This window comes from Stenella coeruleoalba (assembly GCF_951394435.1).
Source record: "Stenella coeruleoalba genome assembly, chromosome: 11".
NCBI classification, from domain to species: Eukaryota; Metazoa; Chordata; class Mammalia; order Artiodactyla; family Delphinidae; genus Stenella; species Stenella coeruleoalba.
Window position 1 is genome coordinate 31,494,914 of NC_137157.1, and position 20,200 is coordinate 31,515,113.

Below are 20,200 nucleotides of genomic sequence, written 5' to 3' on the forward strand. Positions count from 1 at the left end.
TTTTTATCACCTTGCTGTGCTGATCTTTAATCTATGGGGGAAGCAGAACATAAATGGGATTGTGACATCCACTGTTAGCATAGCTTCTAATTTAAAAGTCAACATTTAAAAAATTAGTAGTCGTGATAAAATAATAACTACAGGCCTACCTTGTTTTATTGCGCTTCACTTTATTGCGCTTCCCAGATATTACGGGTTTTTTGTGTTTTTTTTTAACAAATTGAAGGTTTGTGGCAACCCTGCCTGGACCAAGTCTATCAGCACCACTTTTCCAACAGCATTTGCTCACTTTGTGTCTCCGTATCACAAATTTTCACAGTATTTCAAACTTTTTCATTATTATAATATGGTGATTTGTGATCAGTGATGTTTGATGTGACTACTATGACTTGCTGAAGCTCAGATGATGGTCAGCATTTTTTAACAGTAAAGTATTTTCTAATTAAGATATGTACATTGTTTGAGTTGTAATGCTATTGCACACTTAATAGATGATGGCATAGTGTAAATACAACTTTTATACGCAGTGGGAAACCAAAAAATTAGTGTGACTTGCTTGCTTTATTGCAATATTCTCTTTATTGCGGTGGTCTAGAACTGAACCCTCAGTATCTCCAAGATATACCAGTATAGCATTAACAGTCATGTCATGGTCTACTATAACATTGTCTTATTTATTAATCTTTTCAAAAATCCAAAAAATGTTATCACCATGAGAAAACCGAGGCTCAGAGAGGTTCCATAATTTGTTGAAGGTTGCAGCATGTAAGCGACAGAATCAGGATTTGAATCTACATCTTACTTTGCTGATGTTCTTCTTTTCTAAACATCATCTCATCTCTTTCATAAGCAATGAACCTGCAGTTGAAGTGTACTGTTATCAGAGGAACATGTCCTGAGCACGTCAAAGGCAGACGCTTTGCTGGGCTTCAGGTGGTAGAATTACCAGAGGAACATGTTTTGGACATGTCAAAGGTACATTATTGCTGGGCTTCAGGTGGTAGAATTGCATTAACATTCTCATGGATTGCCAATCAAAAACTGCCTTTTTAGGACTTCCCCAGTGGCGCAGTGGTTAAGAATCCACCAGCTAATGCAGGGGACATGGGTTTGAGCCCTGGTCCAGGGAGATCCCACAGGCCGCAGAGCAACTAAGCCCGTGCGCCACAACTACTGAGCCTGCCCTCTAGAGCCCACGAGCCACAGCTACTGAAGCCCACGCACCTAGAGCCCATGCTCCACAACAAGAGAAGCCACCCCGATGAGAAGCCCACGTACCACAATGAAGAGTAGCCCCTGCTCGCCTCAACTAGAGAAAGCCCATGCGCAGCAACGAAGACCCAATGCAGCCATAAATAAATAATTTTTTTAAAGTGCCTTTTAAAGATAAAATTTAAATGATTGTTATTTTACAATTTGAATTTTGAAATACTAATGGAAAATTCCTAAGGAAAGTTTAGACTGACCTTTATGAGAAATAAATGCTCAGTAACTTGGATTTTTCTCTCCTAGTGCTTAGAGTTTAGTTGCAGACAATATAATCTACTCTAGCTAGTTTAAACATAAAGGGATATATTGAAGTTTATTTGATGGGTTATAAAACCACTGGAAGGGCTAGAAGAACAGGTTGAGATTTCAGAACACTCCCATCACCCAGAACACGGTTAAGTCCAAGGCCATCTGTAAAGCAGCTACATAACAGCAAGTGCTGTACAACCAGGACTGCTGCTGACGGCAGGGTCTCGCTGCCTCACTACCACCCAGCAAAATGCCTGCCCGGCATCCATCCAGCTTCTCTTCTCCAGGACTTTCTTTCCATATCGAATCTCGCAGAGTTGTGCCTAACTGCTGGAACCTGAGTACCTGCATCTTTAGCTAACTGCAATGGAGTCCAAGATGTGGAGATTTTAATTTTGCAGCCACTACAGTATAGAAGAATATGCTCAGAGAGCGGGAATGGGAATTGAGTCAACTCACAGTATCCTCTACACTCACTACTTAACTTTTCTTTTTCCAAGTTCCTCTGAATCAGGAGTATCTAATATGTAGCCCTTGAACCAAATGCAACCTCATTTACCTTTTCAGACATTTTTATTTTCTCTAATGATATAGCACCCATGAGCTAGTACAGCCTAAAATAGTATGTCTAAGACTTCAGAGAGTACCTAAGAATCTTGTTAAAAGTACACATTCCTGGGCTTCCCTGGTGGCGCAGTGGTTGAGAGTCCACCTGCCGATGCAGGGGACACGGGTTCGTGCCCCGGTCTGGGAAGATCCCACATGCCGCAGAGCGGCTGGGCCCGTGAGCCATGGCCGCTGAGCCTGCGCGTCCAGAGCCTGTGCTCCCCAATGGAAGAGGCCACAACAGTGAGAGGCCTGCGTACCGCAAAAAAAAAAAAAAAAAAAAAAAAAGAAACACATTCCTAAGATGGACCCTCAGAATTTCGGATTCCACATGATGCCCAGGGATCTGCATTCTAAATAAATACCCGCAGATGATTACACTTTGATCTAAACATAAGACAGCAACTCCCCTTGTTTCAGTTGGAGCACCTTCCATGAAGGGGTACATTTCAGCAGTTTTTTTTTTTGTTGTTGTTGTTGTTTTTTTTGCGGTACGCGGGCCTCTCACTGCTGTGGCCCCTCCCGTTGCGGAGCACAAGCTCCAGACGCGCAGGCTCAGCGGCCATGGCTCACGGGCCCAGCCGCTCCGCGGCACGTGGGATCCTCCCGGACCGGGCACGAACCCGCGTCCCCTGCATCGGCAGGCGGACTCTCAACCACTGCGCCACCAGGGAAGCCCCTCAGCAGTTTTTTTCAATTCAACCAGAGGTACTTGGTATGTCCAGCACACATCGCATAATCAGGGAAACTCATACAGTGACCTTTGCAAATCTGGCTTGTCCTCTGATGTGATGGAGAAAATGATCAAGATTGTGAGTGTTCTTTGAGCTCAGGCCTTTGACCCCCTCGTTTTGATGCTACTTGGAACACTTCCAGCAGAGTATAAAGATTTAGTTTATTTGTCGTCCAAAAACCCAGGTGGGAAACAAAAAAAAAATTTTGTTGGGGATTTCCTGAGCTGCTTCCTCAAATTGAGTCTTCTTAAAAATTAAAAGGGCCTGTGAGACCAAACTTGTCAGACTCCCAGTAGCTGATCTGACAAAACATCTGAGCACATTTAATTACAGCCATAGGGGAAAAAAACACAAGAAGTTCTAGGAAGTTTAGGCATTCACTCCAAATTCAGTGCATGGAATCAGATAGCAAGTGGAGCCCACACTCATTTTCCATCTCTCAGTTGTTTGGAGTTCAAAAGATTGTACAGATTTTGCAGAACTTTTGATTTACAGGGAATCACAATTTCAGAAATGAGTCACATAGTTGGAAGAATACAAATTGTGATTTAGGTTTTTGTAGCTGTTTTTGGAAAGCTACAACCCTTGGATTGCATGTCATCGCGGTTCAATTTTAAGAGCAACTAATTGACATAATAGTGAACAATGCCATCCCCAAAGAATCAGTGCCCACGAAGTGCTGAATTTGGGTATGTGGATTTCAGAACTGTCATTTTTTTCTTATTGTGATATTCCTGTACTTGCCAATTTTGAGGGCCTGTCGCTCTTATTGTTTTTGAAAATAAACACTTATAGCAAAAAGAATTAGCAACAGATATGTAAATCTAGGTTCAATGGTGAACTTGCACCCACCAGTTTTCTAGACCATTTTGGTTTGTTACATGTCGTCTTCCTCATAATATTGATTAGAATTAGTCATCAACTATCATCTCTGTAAAATACGTCCTTTCCCTCTGCATTTATAAAACTGCTGAAGACCTATATTTATGACTAGCTAATGACCTATCTATTACCATTGTTTCTGATGAAATCTATACTGCTGGCACAAATACTTATTTTCTCACGTAAGTCTCTATTAAAAATAATAAAACTTGTATACCTAGACCCTAGATTCTAGCCTGAGGTAGAAGTCCTTTGTAGGTATTTTCACACAGGGGCAAAGTCTCTGAGCTAACCTGGTTCTCCTTAACCACAGGTGAGTTCCCCCATGCACAGGCTATTTAAGGAGGAAGAAGGCTTGGTTTATCATTTTAGCCCCATTCTTTCAGAGATGTCTCTTCTTATCTACCAAGACTGAACTGAACTTTCTAGCCCTTCCAGACATTACCACTCTGTTGTAGTATGCCCTTGAAATTCCCTCACTCTCACTGACCCCTATGGTTCATCCTCCATGGTCTCACTCCATGGAAACTGTCCTCATCAAGGTCAGCTCCATTACGTCCTCTTCAACAACCAACAGGTTGACATCTTTTTAGTGCTTATTTTATTGATTATACTCTCCCTTTGGTACTTTATTTTCCTATTGGCCACAGTACCCCCAAATCAACTGATTTGCCTCTCATATACTTGGCTTCTCATTCTCTTGTCTCCTATGCAGATAATTCTTTCTTCTTCTTATATAATGGTATTCTCCAGCGTTTTGGGTGATAACTTCCAATCCCCAGCTGTCACTTCTGCTGCATATCCTGGCTTAGGGAATAGCACCACTTCTGCCTCAGTCACCCAAACTGGAGCACGGAAGTCATTGGTGATTCCCCCCCGCCGATACCCTACACGCTTTCTGTCAGTCACCCAAGTTCTTCCTTTTTACTTCTACATCCTCTTAAACTTGTCTCTCTCCATTCCCACTGCCATTTGCTAGTTAAGGCCCTCCTCCTGTGGCCTCTGGATAACTTCACTGACCTCCTAAGTGACCTCCTGCCCCCAGGCTTTTTGGCTGCCCCCCTCCACCCCATGTATCCTTCATTCTGATGACTGATAAACTTTTCAAAAATAAATCAGATCTTGATACTCCTTTACTTAAAGTCTGCCAGGAGCTCCCCAGTGCCTTTAAGATAAAATCCAAATCAATTAGCAAAATTGGGAGGACCTCTGCATATCTTTTTAGCCTCATCTATTGTTGCTTATTCCTTGAAACTAATTTTTCATTTTTGTCTCCTTCCCTCACTTCTGTGGGCACCTGCTTCTTTACTTTCTCTGTCGGGGGTCTTTGCCCCAGCTCCCGTTGACCTGGCTACCTTCCACTCACCTTTGGAAAAGATGTCTCCTCCCAGAAGCTATCTCTGAGCCCCTCCCTCAGTCTCCCTCCCCCACCCCAAAGTCAGGTTTAGCTGTCCCCCTGGGCCTTTCCCTTCTTAGATACTCTACCTGCTGTGTTCGCCAAGAGCTTGGGCTTCCTGAGGCCATGACCATATCTTCTGTATCTTTACCTTCTGTAATTATCAGGTACTCCATATGTGTCTGTTGAATGAATAATTAGCATAAATAGCTCTTCTTAGAAGTCTGAAAGCACTCAATTTTGTTTTTACCAGAAAGAACAACTTACCACTTTTTTTGAGCTCTCCTCTCCCTCTAGCTATGCAATTTTTTTTAAGCTACCGCAAGTATAACCTGATTTACATGCACTACTTGTTTATCCAGCCTAGTCATAATTTGACATGGTTGTTTCAATTAGAAACTGATGCAGTTAAAGAGACCTATATGCTGTCCACAGCATAGGCATTGTAAATGAAACTTAACTGTTCATTAGATATAAATGAAGTCAGTTTTATTATCTGATTGGCCCAGTGTTTTTCTTTCTAGTCTTGATTTAAACTTGGTCCAGGCATACAGATGGCCAATGGGCACATGAAAAGATGCTCCACATCGTTAATCATTAGAGAAATGCAAATCAAAACTACAATGAGGTATCACCTCACACCAGTCAGAATGGCCATCATCAAAAAGTCAACAAATAATAAATGCTGGAGAGGGTGTGGAGAAAAGGGAACCCTCCTACACTCTTGGTGGGAATGTAAATTGGTACAGCCACTATGGAGAACAGTATGTAGGTTCCTTAAAAAACCAAAGATAGAGTTGCCATGTGATCCTGCAATCCCACTCCTCGGCATATATCCAGAAAAAACTGTAATTCAAAAAGATACATGCACCCCAATGTTCATTATAGCACTATTTACAAGAGCCCAGACAAGGAAACAACCTAAATGTCCATCAACAGATGAATGGATAAAGAAGATGTGATACATATACACAATGCAATGTCACTCAGCCATAAAAAAAAAAGAAATAATGCCATTTGCAGCAACATGGATGGACCTAAAGATTATCATACTAAGTGAAGTAAGTCAGACAGAGAAAGACAAATATCATATGAGATCACTGATATGTGGAATCTTAAAAAAAAAAAAAAAAAGTGACAAGGGAACTTATTTACAAAACAGAAATAGACTCACAGACATAGAAAACAAACTTATGGTTACCAAAGGGGAAAGGGAGGAAGGGATAAATTAGGAATTTGGGATTAACAGATGCACATTACTATATATAAAATAGATAAACTACAAGGACCTACTGTATAGCACAGGGAACTCTATTGAATATCTTGTAAGAACTTAAGAATGGAAAAGAATATATATATTCAACTGAATTACTTTGCTGCACACCTAAAACACTGTAAATCAACTATACTTCAATAAAATAAAATTAAAAGAATAAACTTGGTCCAGGGATTTACTAGCAGAGTAGCCATAAACAAGTTACTTAGTCTCATTGAATCATGTGTTACTCGCCTACAAAATGGGATAAAAATAACCTGCCTTGTTGATGGGAAGATCATACGAAATAATGTCTGCAAACTGCTATGTGTGGCCCTTAGTAGGAGTCAATATATGTGAGTCATTTCTCCCTTTAAGTAGCATTTAAATATAGAGTAAGGATGAACTGTCACAGGGTGATTCTCTCTGTCTCCCCATTTCTTCCTATAGATTGAATACCTTGAAATCCTTAAGTTCTCCTTTTACCTTAAAGCCATTGTCTGCCTTTTTCTATTAAGCAATTCACTTCTAGGATGTTCAGATTTTGTTATAAGAGCATACTTACCCATATTACCAAATATTCTACTTCACAAAAAGATCTGCATTGAGAGAGGCAGAAGAGTGAGTAACTTTACAGGATTTTAGTGGACCAACTTGGACTTCAGCTTGTTTGAGTTTCACTTAACTGGCCTGTTAATGTCTCCTTTCCTCATAGCACTAAAATGACCAATCTGCGGTTTCCTTTGACCCTTCGAGATTACTGGACAATCAGTAGAGAAGAATTTGAGTCAGTGTAGGTTGCTTAGGTGTTTCCTTCATAGTGTTAAATGGTAAAATCTTGTTGAGCAATAAAAAATCTTAAGGAAGAAGTCATGTAGAATTAAACCGTTATTCACTGACCGACAGTCTGTTGTTGCTTTAGGTTAAGATTATTTGGGGAGGGTATTGTTCCTATGACCGCAGAAAATCTGAACTCAGGACTAATTCCTATACCTGTATCTTGGTAACTTGCTTTCCTGGCTCTGGGTAGCTGAGCCAACTGGCTCTCTTCCAAAGCACATTTGGGCTGCAAGGGAACTGCCTGCCTGGCTAGCTGGCAGGCGAGATTAAAGAAGAGATGAATGTTGTTTCTGGCAGCAGCTGCTGTTTTGTTCGGGGCAGTCCTAATACTATTTTATAGTTCTCTGCATAAAGAAAACGAGCTACACAGATGCCCCACTTACCTTTTCGACTTTGAAAAGTCTGTAACGTGGATCCTGGCAATGGATATTTTAAAACCACTTCTCATGGTCATAGAAAAGTTTGTTTTTTTCCCCCAAGTTAGAAGATTGGAATCTTCTGGTTTCCTGAACAGCATATGTTGCCCTGATGTTCTTGGGCTGCATGCATGTTAGTTTCTACTAAAGGAAAGGAGTCTGCAACCTGACTTCTGTGTAATAACACATGTTCAGATCAAGTAAATAGTTTGCTTTAGGGGGGCTTTGCAGTTCCTTTCTCTGGAATGTGGCATTTGATTGTACGGAAGGCTGTTATGCTCAGGAAGAATTGATGAATGGGTGAATATTCCACTGGGGTCTTTTGAGATTGGTTCTCAACAAAAATGAGATTTAAGTAAGACCTTTGCCTTCAGAGTCTCCAACCTTGTCTTCCTGTAAATTTTCCCTTTTAAAGTTCCTTTTCAGTACCATCTGCCACTGTTAAAACCTGCTCCCAGAAAGAGACCTGCTTGCTATATCTGTCATTCACAATTGAGTGTGTATTTTAGTCACTATTACTTCCCTCCACCACGACTGTTTCTACTGCATATTTTAGTTCTAACAGTGCATAAGGATTTCTCATTAGTTTTTTCATCATGTAAATAAATTGAAGGCGACTTTTAGCAAAGAAAGGGTTATTGGAATTTTGTGTCTTGTGCAGAGTACGTAGGGGACACTTTTGACGCATGCCTCTAAATTAAAAAAAATCTAGAACTGCCGACAATAAGATTAGTTTAATGTGACTGTGCAGTGAGAGGTTATCGTGAAATGAGAGGTTATCACACAACAAGCGTGACCTAGAGAGAAGAGTTGTACGATGCTAAAAACAAAGTAGCCAAAGAAAAATGTCATATGCAGAAGCAGAGAGTGTTACAGTAAAAACAGCAAGAGATGATTACCCAAATGGAAACAATCCATTTTAGAGCAGAAGTCACAAACGCAGGGACATTTTGCTTCAGCTTTCTGTCTAATAGGGTGTGTGTGTGCGCACCTGCCCACACGTTCAGGCACCCGAATACCCTTGTTGGAGTCTCCAGAAGTTAGAGAAAGAGGAAGAGAGAGAAAACTCCATTGGAAGTCAATTGTCCATTAACCGAAGCTACTCTCAACACAGTTGAGAACTAAGAAATAAATTGAAAAATGCATCTGACCCCCAAATCAGCATCAACATACCGTGTACTAAAGGTCAGACTCTTTGTTCATGCAAGATTGATTCTATAAAGTCCTTTCCCGGACTCTTGTTTGTATGGTTTTTAAGCACTTGTTTTCCTGATTTCCTAGACAATCCAAAACCTATAATCCACACAGCAAATAATTGCACAACACCTGTGGTTTGAAAAGATTCTCACCACCACTCCATGAACGGGTAAGGCAAAAACGATTCTCATTTTAGAGACTGATAAACAGATACTCAGAAGGATTCACTGGCTTGTTTGAGGTCACATGGTGGGGCTCAGAGGTTTTCTGGATCCATCTTCTATACCCTGCCATCACACTACCGGTTTTCATAAGCGTGAACTTCTTTTCTTTTTTGCCCTTGGAAACCTTTGTTTGAACAAAATTTTACCCAGAAGCATGAAAAAATAGAACAGAAAAAAACTGAGCTACTTTGCTTAAAGTAGGCGTTGGGGGCCCAGAACACTGGCGGGGCAGTGTGTTTTCCTTACCAGGAAGAGCTTGAACATCGCACACTGCTCCATTCATTCAGTAATTCACCCAGAGAGTAAGTTTATTGAGCTCTGATTTATTTTTCTATTGCTGTTGGAATAAATCACCACCAATTTAGTGACCTAAAACAATACAGATTTATGATATAGTTTTGGAGATTCAGAAGTCCAAAATGGGGCTTACTGGGCTAAAAGCAAGGTGTCGATGACACTGTGCCTTCCTGAAGGCTCTAAGGGAGATTGTTTCCTTGCTTATTTCAGCTTCTAGAAGGCACTTGCATTTCTTGACTCCTGGGCCCTTTCCTCCATCTTCAGTGCCAGCAATGGCAAGTCAGGTCCTTATCGTGTCACATCTTTCTGACCCTTCTCCCATCACTGCATCTCTCTGACCAGAGCTGGAAACGTTCTCAGTTTGTAAGGACCTGTGTGATTAGATGGGACTCAGAGAATCCAGGATAATCTCTCCATGTCAAGGTCCTTCGCTTCATCACATCTGCAAAGTCCATTTTGCCATATAAGTCAATATAGTCACAAATTCCAAGAAAATTAAGACGTGGCCGTCTTTTTGCTATTATTCTGCCTACTATAAGCACCACCCATGGGCCATGTGTTATGTTTGCCTCCGGGACTACAGGAGGCTAGAGATGGGCATGTTAACAGTAAAAATATGTTGCAAATAATGACCTGACAGTATGGGAGAAATAGGTAAACTAAGAAACAAACCAACAAAAATGAAAATAAAATTGTAAAAACAGTCATTCAAACAAGTGCAGTAATTTGGAGCTCCTTGGAGGTGGGCAGTCACAACTACATAACCAAAATGCTTTTTCCCCCCAGCTTTATTGAAGTGTGACTGACAAATAAAATTGTATATATTTAAGGTGCACAATGGGATGTTTTGATATATGGATACATTGTGAAATGATGACCACAGTCAAACTATCCCGTTACCCTTTATTCTGTGTGTGGTGAAAACACTTGAGATCTACTCTCTTAGGAGATTTCAAGTAAACAATATAGTATTATTAGCTGTAGTCAAAATGCTGTACATTAGGTCTTCAGAACTTACTCATCTTATAACTGAAAGTTTGTACCCTTTAATCAATATCTCCCCATTTTCCTCTACTCCCTAGCCTCTGGCACCCACCTTTCTGTTCTACTCTTTGTTACTATGAGTTCAACTTTTCTTTTTTTTTGGATTCCACATATAAGTGAGATCATATGATATTTGTCTTTCTGTGTCTGGCTTATTTCATTTAGTCTTCCCTTTATTTGATGAAAATGAATCATCAAAGAGAAGCAAAGTTTAATATTTCTAGCCACTGTTTAGGAAATCAGGGAAATGTGTGTACTATATATTAGAAAAATTTCTGCATAGAATAATATGGAAAAAATACTTTTCCATTTAAAGAAGTAAGCTCCTCATTTCGGCACTCTCCCAAGAATACTGATAGGAAGGTATTACTACTGCTGTGCAGAATTCTCAGTACATTTCTGCCTTGACTGCTCCTCCATCCTAACGTTTAGTTATGCCTGAGTGAATGATTGAATTTTATGAAAGGTGAATACTCATCAGTAGCAAAGTACTTGATCCTTGAACAACATGCATTTGAAACTGCATGGGTCCACTTATATGTGGATATTTTTCAATAGTAAATACTTGCAGTACTACATGGTCCCAGGTTGGTTGAATCCCCAGATGCTGAGGAACCAGGGATAGGGAAGGCTGACTATAAATTACACACGGATGACTCCTGCATTGCTCAAGGGTCAACTGTATATACTAAGTTAAAATATTAGTTTACTGAATAGCTTTAAAATAAAATGCCTCATGAAATATAAGTTTCTCAGGGATATTTGGTTTTTAATTTATTTTTAATTTATTTTATTGAAGTATAGTTGATTTACAATGTGTTAATTTCAGGTGTACAGCAAAGTGATTCAGTTATACATACATATATATATGTATATACATACACACATACACGTTCTTTTTCATATTCTTTTCCATTATGGTTTATCACAGGATATTGAATATAATTCTCTGCTCTACAGTAGGACCTTGTTGTTTAACCATTCTATATATAGCAGTTTGCATCTGCTAATCCCAAACTCCCACTCCATCCCACCCCCACCTCCCTCCCCCTTGGCAACCACAAGTCTGTTCTCTATGTCTGTGAGTCTGTTTCTGTTTCATTGATAAGTTCATGTGTCATATTTTAGATACCAGATATAAGTGATATCGTATTGTGTTTGTCTTTCTCTGTCTGACTTACTTCACTTAATATGGTAATCTCTACGTCTATCTGTGTTGCTACAAATGGCATTGTTCTATTTTATGGCTGAGTAGTATTCCATTGTATATATGTGTCACATCTTCTTTATCCATTCATCTGTTGATGGACATTTAGGTTGTTTTCATGTCTTGGCTATTGTAAATAGTGCTGCAGTGAACATTGGGGTGCGTGTATCTTTTTGAATTACGGTTTTCTCCTGATACATGTCCAAGAGTGGGATTGCAGGATTGTATGGCAACTCTATCTTTAGTTTTTTGAGGGACCTCCATACTGTTTTCCATAGTGACTGCACCAATTTACATTCTCTCAGGGATATTTGAATGTATTAACACATTTAAGTTTAGTCCTAACCAAATAGACTCCAATAAATTGAGCAAAATCATCTGTACAGATGTTTGTGTATAACTGATCCAAAAAAAAAATGCTGCCCTGGTGAAATTATTTTGCAATTATTATAGAAGTCTGTATTGATAATATATTTTTAAACTATCAAAGAACATATATAAAAATTATAAAGTTAAAAGTTCTGAAAAATGCACAATATTCAGCTTTAGCTTGGAATAGGGAACAAACTTATCTCCATATGCGTGATATTTGAAAAATGATTAAAGTCTTGGAGAGATGGCGTCAGAGTCCTCACCAGTGATATAACAGCTTTCTTGAAGTGCTGTGACAGTATGAGGTGGTGAAGAGGACAGGATTTCGAATTGGACAGACCTGAGTTTTCGTCCTGATCTCACCACTTAGAAGTCACTGAATCTCTCTCTGTCTCAGTTTCTTCATCTTCAGAGTTAGGATATATGAAACTTAAATTTTGTTTGTGGTAAGCTAGACAAAATGTTTGGTACATAGTAAATGTTCAGTAAGTGGAAGCTGTTGTTCACTGTATTGTTCAGAAAGCACAAGCATCTGCATAGACATCCTGCCTGATGGTACTGATGAACTACAGTATGTACTCTATGTAAAGCCAGGCCCTCTGCTTGAGACAGGATCTCACCCCTTCCTGTCTTCTCAAGGACATCTGATGTCTCTCTGTTCTGACCCACAGTGCCAATTGCACCTCCTACTGGATCATCCCCATAGGCATACAGACATCCTGGTATTTTTACCATCTTATAAATAAGACTCTCCCCTCCCCCTAACCTAATTCCTCACCAACTCCCGTCTCACTTTGTTTTTACTTATTTCTTTGTTCATTTATTTATTTGCTCTCCTTTGAAGCACACCTCTTTAAAAGAGCTCTCTCTATGCACTGGTTTTAATCACTCACCTCTCATGCTCTATTAAATCCACTCCTGCCTGGCCTTTCCCAAACTGCTTCAATAAAAATGCTCTTGTTAATGTCACCAGTGACTATGCTGCTAAATCCAATGATCAGTTCTCAGTCCTCATCTTACTTGACCTATTGCGAGTATTTGACGTAGTTTCATAGTTTAACCTTCTCCTTAAGGTACTTTTACTTTTTTTCTTTTTTTTTTAACTTGTGTTCTTCCTCCTCCTCTGGCTCCTCTCTCGGGCTCCTTTGTGTGTTCTAAATCTTTTGCCAGACCTCTTAAGGTTAGAGCACCATAGGACCCAGTTCTTTGTTCTTTTTTCTGTTTGTACTCACTCCCTTGATGGTCTCATCTACTCTTTTGCTTAAAATTCCATTTATATATCAAAAGCTGTCATATTTATATATCCAGCCCAAACTTCCCTCCTCAATCCAGATTGAAATATCCTGACCTAGTTTCATCACTAGGATGTCTCAAAACACGTCTCAAACTGAGCACACTCAAAACTTAACTCCAGATCTGCCCCCCAAACCTTCTCTACCCCTCAGCCTTACCCATATCATTTGATGGCAACACCATCCTTCCAGTTGCTCAGACCAGAATCCTTGGAGTTGTCTTTGACTCTCTCTCAAAGCACTCTCCAACTGTCAGGAAATCCTATCGGCTCAATCTTCAGGAGGCATCCAGAATCTAACCACCTCTGGGCAATGCACTGCTACGACACTTTCTTGCTTGGATTATAGCAATAGCCCCAAATTGGTCACTCTGTTTCTACCTATTGTTAGCCTAAAGTCACAGCAATTAAAGTGATCTCTCTTTTTTTGGAAATAATTTATATTTTTAGAGCAGTTCATAGCAAAATTGAGAGGAAGGTACAGAGATTTCCCCAGTGTCCCCTGCCCCCCCCCACATGCATGGCCTCCTCCGTTATCAACATCCCCACCAGAGTGGTGCATTTGTTGCAACTGAGGAACCTACCCTGACACATCTTAATCACCCAGAGCCCATAGTCTACACTAGGGTTTACTCTTGGTGTTGAACATTCTATGAGTTTAGAATTCATCCCTTCCCCTCCAACCCCTGGCAACCACTGATATTTTTACTGTTTCCATAGTTTTGCCTATTATAGAATGTCATAGTAGTTGGAATCAAAACAGTGTATGGGGGCTTCCCTGGTGGTGCAGTGGTTGAGAGTAAGCCTGCCAATGCAGGGGACACGGGTTCGTGCCCCGGTCTGGGAAGATCCCACATGCCGCGAAGCGGCTGGGCCCGTGAGCCATGGCCGCTGAGCCTGCGCGTCCGGAGCCTGTGCTCCCGCAACGGGAGAGGCCACAACAGTGACAGGCCCGCGTACTGCAAAAACAAAAAAACAAAAGAAAAACAGTGTATAGCCTTTTCAGACTGGCTTCTTCAGTTAGTAATATGCATTTTTTTTCCTCTATGTCTTTTTATGGCTTCATAGCTCATTTCTTTTTAGTGCTGAGTAAAAGTCCATTCCCCAGATATACCACAGTTTATTTAACTATTCACCTGCTGAAGGACATCCTGGTTGCTTCCAAATTTTGGCAATTTTGAATAAGCTGCTATAAAAATCAGTGTGCAGGTCTTTGTATAGACACACATTTCCAGCTCTTTGGGATAGAACCAAGGAGCATGATTGCTGGATCATATGGTAAGAATATGTTCCGTTTTGTAAGAAACTTCCAAACAGTGTCTTTAAAAAAAAGTTTTAAATATGTCATATCTCTCCTATGCTCAAAATCCTGCAATGAATCCCTTTTCATTCACAGTAAAAGTCAAAAGTCCAGATGGGTATACAAGACCCTACATGATCTGGCCTCTCCATTCTCTCTGACATCATCAACTTCACTGCCCCCCTGGTTTATTCTTGCTGTTCCTTAAAGCAGATTCCTTAAATCAATGAGTATGCATTTATTTTATAATAATGGGGAAAAAAGATATACTTTCTAAGTTGTCAGGGTAGTGACATTCCAACTAAGTTCTTTTTCTTCTCCAAATGTTTGATAATGATAATATATTACTTTTATAATAAAATATCTTGAAAGATTCAATTGAAAACAACAACAACACAAGATAGACCTTAGGGCCTTTGCACTAGCTTCTCTGTCTATAATACTCTCCCATAGACATCTGCTTGGATAACTCCCTTAGCTCCATCTCATCTTTGATAAAACATTGCCTTCCCAATGTGGCCCCATCAGATATCAGTTCAGTAGTACACTTGGTGCTGCGTGAAGCCTCTGATGCCTTGTGAGTGTGACTGGCACCTTGAACCTAGGACCATGCTGCTAGTAGAGCAGAGTAGGCATTATAGTCCTGATCCCCTTTCGTGTGATCTAGTTTTTCTTTTTTCACAGCACACCTTTGACCTATATAATCTGGTTATTTATTATGTTTATTGTTTATGGTCTGCCTTCCCTCACGAAAAGCTAAGTTTATGATGGCAGGAATTTTTGCTTTTTTTTTTTTTTTTTTCATTAACTAATATACCCCCAGCATCTAGAACAGTGCCTGGCACACAGTAGCACAAGGTACTTAATAAATATTTGCTGAATGAATGAATGAGTGAACAAATGTTTGTGTAGTTTCTTCAGTGTCAGGCATAAGACATGGCAAAGAGAAGTCAACAGAATTTCTGCCCTTATATTTCTTTTCTTTCGTCTAGTCTTTTTGAGATATTATTGACATATACACTGTATAAGTTTAAGGTGTACAGCATAATTATTTGACTTGCATACATCATTCAGTGACTACCATATTAAGATTACCATATTAAGAACATCTGCCATCTCATATAGATACAAAATCTATATAAATCCAAAAGAAATAGAAATGTTTTTCCTAGTGATGAGAACTCTTAGGATATACTCTCTTAACTTTCTTACATAACGTACAGCATTGTGAATTATATTGATCATGTTGTACATTACGCCCTAATACTTATTTATCTTATGACTGGAAGTTTGTACCTTTTGACAACCTTCCTCCAGTTCCCCCTCCCCCACCCCATGCCTTTATATTTCTTAGAGCCTAGAATATGAATATGGTTATTAGTGAGATTGGCCATTCACAGAGGTCCTTAGGGAGGATTCCAAAATCATATCATAGAAGAGGATCTTGGAGAAATATATTTCAAGGGAGGGTTAGGTCTTAGCAATGACAGTATGAAAAGAAAGCTTGAATTTAAGCAATTATACTTACATACATGAAGGGATATTAGAGGATATTTTATGTGTTGGGATTGTCCAAAAAGAAGAATCCCCCAAACAAATCATTTACACAATTCAGTCTTCATTTTGGTCCAAGGGAGATGATGCTATGAAGAGTGGGACCCCACCATGCTCAAAGTAGCCTTAAACAAAATTAAGCAGGATTACTGCTAAAATACATAGATTACAGTGGTAAAACAATAAAAGGGTTTTAGTTTTGTTTCGAAGCCACTATTATCTATGTAGGTAGCATTGTAGTCTTAGAAATTTTAGTAAATGATAATTATAATTTGGTCCAGTGTAATATCTATTTAGCTTTCAGATATTAATTGAAAATAATAATCCAGTTCCATATAATACATGGCTGGTTACATAATAAGTAGGAAAGATTTCTAGCCATGTGCAGATGGGCCTTTGTAATTTTAAGATGCCATAGATGAATGTTAACTCTTAAAAGAACTCTCATATTTTAAAATATCTTCACATCTCCATGTTTTGCTTATGCTGTTTATTTTTCCTGGAATACTTGTCCCTTCCTTGTCAACTCTTGCAAACTCTTCTTTTGTCCTCTAAAATCCAGTCAGAGTCACATTTTCTCTGTGGCTTTTCTTGGCATTGTCTTTCTGCCACGAGTTCTCTCCCTTAAGGTCAACTGATTAAGTTTTTCCTCCTCTGAGTTCCCAAAGCATTTATCACTGGGGTGTGGGTGTCACTTACCTGCATCTGCATTTCAAGGGTGTCTTATCACCTTTGTTTCTCTAGTGACTGGCTCAGTCCCTGTCTCATAATACAGGCTCAATAAACCGGTATCAAATTGGAAGCATTACACTCTTTTTTTTTTTTACCTTGGTCACTGATTCACCCAGCAAATATTTATTAAGAGTTTTTTATATTCAAGGTTCTGCTATGTGTTGTAAAGATACTGAAGAAAAAAAATAGATGCCCAGATTTTTAAAAACATAAAATATAGTGTAATAAGAAAAAATAAGCCATGCACAAGGTAACTATTTTACATATTTGAAAGAGTTATTTTCAAAGAGAGGTGTCTTGGGGGGCGTGTGAGTGTGGGTTCATGCTAGGATTCAAGAATATCTTCCCATTGACTAGAAAATATTTTTCCTTATTAAATGGCCAAAAAGCTGTGATTCAAAACAATGATTCTTTCGATGTCTCACAAGTTAGGTTAAATTCTGTCCTATATCTAAATCTCTGTCTCTCCCCCTCACTTTAACTGGGTGTACTATTAGATTATCGGATTAAAGCACTGCTCAGGGTTTTGCTGCTACTTGCCAAACAGTCTACATTTAAAGTAGAGAAAGTTTCTTTTGGTGCCTTCAGGTATGAATTTTATGCATTCCCTAGTTTTTAGAAAACACCTTAAGTGATAAATCCTTCACATGTTGCTACAAGTTCATTCCTAATTGCCATTGGGGAATTGCCCGTAGAAAGCTTTTGACAAAAGTTAACAATACTGTCATTGAAATGAAAACTCCAAACCATATTTTAAAAGAAATTTTTAAAAAATTTGGTCAGCATAGTTTGAATGCTCAGCATCTAATTGTATTTAATCCAGTAGCGTTAAAAAAAAAAAAAAAAGGTAGATTCCCTTTTCCACATTAAGGCAGAAGATGTTAATTGTTAATAGTTTTAGTGACTACGGATTTTCACTGATGATCACCAGCATTTTTTCTCTTTTCATTTAGACTTGGATTATCACTTGCATTTATCTTCAACTGCTCCTATTTAATCCTCTCGTCAAAACTCAAGGGATCTGCAGGAACCGTGTGACTGATGATGTGAAAGACGTTACAAAATTGGTAAGTAAGGAATGCTTTCAATTGCTGTGACTCTTTTTCTTGTACTTTTTGAAAAATATTTCCTTTTTCCTTGCCCCAAATTAGTATTTTTCGAAGACCAGGAGAGAAGTCACTGAGTTATTCTAAAGAGTTTGTAGAGAGCAGCTAGGGAGATATTTAAGGTCATGGAGCATCTTGTTGGTAAAGTTGGCCTGTTGCACCCCACGGAAGTGGCTTTGTTTCTTTGCTGGTCTTTTCATCTCCTTCACAGGCAGTGAAGGATACTGGCGAGTTCTCTGTGTGCTGATGTGCCAGCACTAGCTTGTTCCCCATTATCTCTTAAAAGTGTTTTATTTCCCTTCCACATGCCTTCCTACTCTTCTCTAACGAGCCTAACAAAAGATCTGAGATGGTCTTTCTCCCCTTTCCAGCAGCTTGAAGACCCTGTCACATGCGGGTGGGTGTTTGCTCCCTCAGTAAACACAGTTGGAGTCATTTGTTGCCCAAATGTTGACCAGATTCATCTCCCACATCCATCACATTGGAACTCTTCCCTCAGGAAAAGCCGTTTTACACTGGTGCCCCTTGGTCACTGCCGGCTTTGTGCCATGCTTCTCTTAAGATGCAAACCACAGAGAGGGAGAGCATGACACAGCATCTGAAATGCCTTCCTCCCAACTCTCACGATCCAGCGGTGATTGTACATGCTCACTTGAGCTACAGTGTGTGCTTTCAGGATGAACAAAGTTTGAGAAGCAGTTTTCTAAGTTCATGGTTCAAAAGAGCCAAATGGCACTCAGTTATCTGAATATTGTCTACGGAACGGACGTGATGTGAGAATAGGAAAGAAATGAGGATTGTAGTATGTAGAAAGAAAGAAAAGTATATTTTTTGAGATATTTATCTTTCCTATTTTGATATGCATTTCCCGGTTTATGTGTTTTATTTTGGGTTCATAGCCAAATTCCAAAACAGAAGTTTAATGTTACGATCTGAGTCTTGCTGGCTTAGTCTCATGCAGAAATAAGAACACACACGCGCGCGCGCGCGCATGCGCGCGCGCGCGCACACACACACACACACACACACCATGCAGATTTCTTTGGATACTTACAAAGTCCAGGTTTAAAAAAATTCTCTGGTGTAGTGCCTGAAGATATATCACCATGTTTTATTTGAGGAGCTGGTGACCAAAGCAATGCAACATTTGCCTACTATATGCCCAGCTAGGTATAAGGATGGGGGTGGGGTGATGAAGAACTTTTTTTAAAACATGTATCATGGTCCTTTCCCTCAAGCTGCACGTTAGTTTCTGAACCAAGAAACTATATTAAAAAGAAAAGGTTTATATTCGAAATTTGGTATCAATAGAAGGCACTCATGAAATGTTTGTTCAGTGAAGTAAGGATGTGTACCACGGTGCAACATCATAATCACCTGTGGCGCTTACGAAAATCATAGGTGTCTGGGCCCCACTGATTCAGCAGGCCTGAAGGCATCTACATTTAAAGACATTCCTTAAAGGAGGTTTAAGAACCAGTGCTCTAGATGGTCTATTCTGTCACAGTTTAGAGACCAAAGTATTGTGACCTTGATTTAATCTCATTTCTTATTATGAGTAGTTTTATCTATGTTGTATGGATTTATATAAATGTTAGATTAATACGAGTCTCCAAAATATGCTTAAAGTAGGCCACAACTGGGAAATTACAGCTCTCATGGGGCTGCTGGTAGAACCATGGAGCTAAGATGAGCAGGGGAGGTCTGAAGTGGTCCTAGGTGTCCAGTTTCAAATATGTGGGCAAGGAGTCATAGATGGAAGGTGATGGTGTATCTGACCACATGCTGAGCATGTCCAAAATTAAAATGGTATTTAAGAAAAATTACTTATAGTCATTATTTTTTGCTGTGTGAGGAACACTACTTAATGAGCACCACTTCCTGTGAAATGTCAAACCGATATTTTCAAGTGGCATAAGTAGGTATTATGAGCACCTTCCAAGATTTTCCACTCTTGTCTTTGACCATCTGCTTATTTTCAGTCTGTTACCTATCAGTTGATACAGTGAAAAATGGCAGGAAGCATGGAGAAAGAAGTGCCTGGAAAGAGATACTTATTAACACTAAAATATAATTCCTTCCCCCAAGGGCAAATGTAAAAAAATCATTAAACTGAAAAAAATCTTTCTGTCACCCCTCGAGCACCTGACTCAGAGGGGAACTTTTTAATTTCAAGAGTTGATCTAAATGAAATTAGTGTGTTTACTTTGGATTATCGGGGGGGAAAAA

At 39.5% G+C, this 20,200-nt stretch overlaps 1 protein-coding gene across 5 annotated transcripts in view; it reads left to right on the forward strand.

The window, feature by feature from the left end:
• The window catches only part of KITLG (KIT ligand), an 88,618-nt gene that overhangs the window by 19,796 nt on the left and 48,622 nt on the right, over positions 1-20,200 (forward strand). For all 5 annotated transcript variants that reach the window (XM_079938137.1, XM_079938140.1, XM_079938136.1 and 2 more), the window contains exon 2: positions 17,819-17,932. In XM_079938137.1, the coding sequence (XP_079794263.1) occupies positions 17,819-17,932 (114 nt within the window). The remainder of the gene's footprint in view (positions 1-17,818; positions 17,933-20,200) is intronic.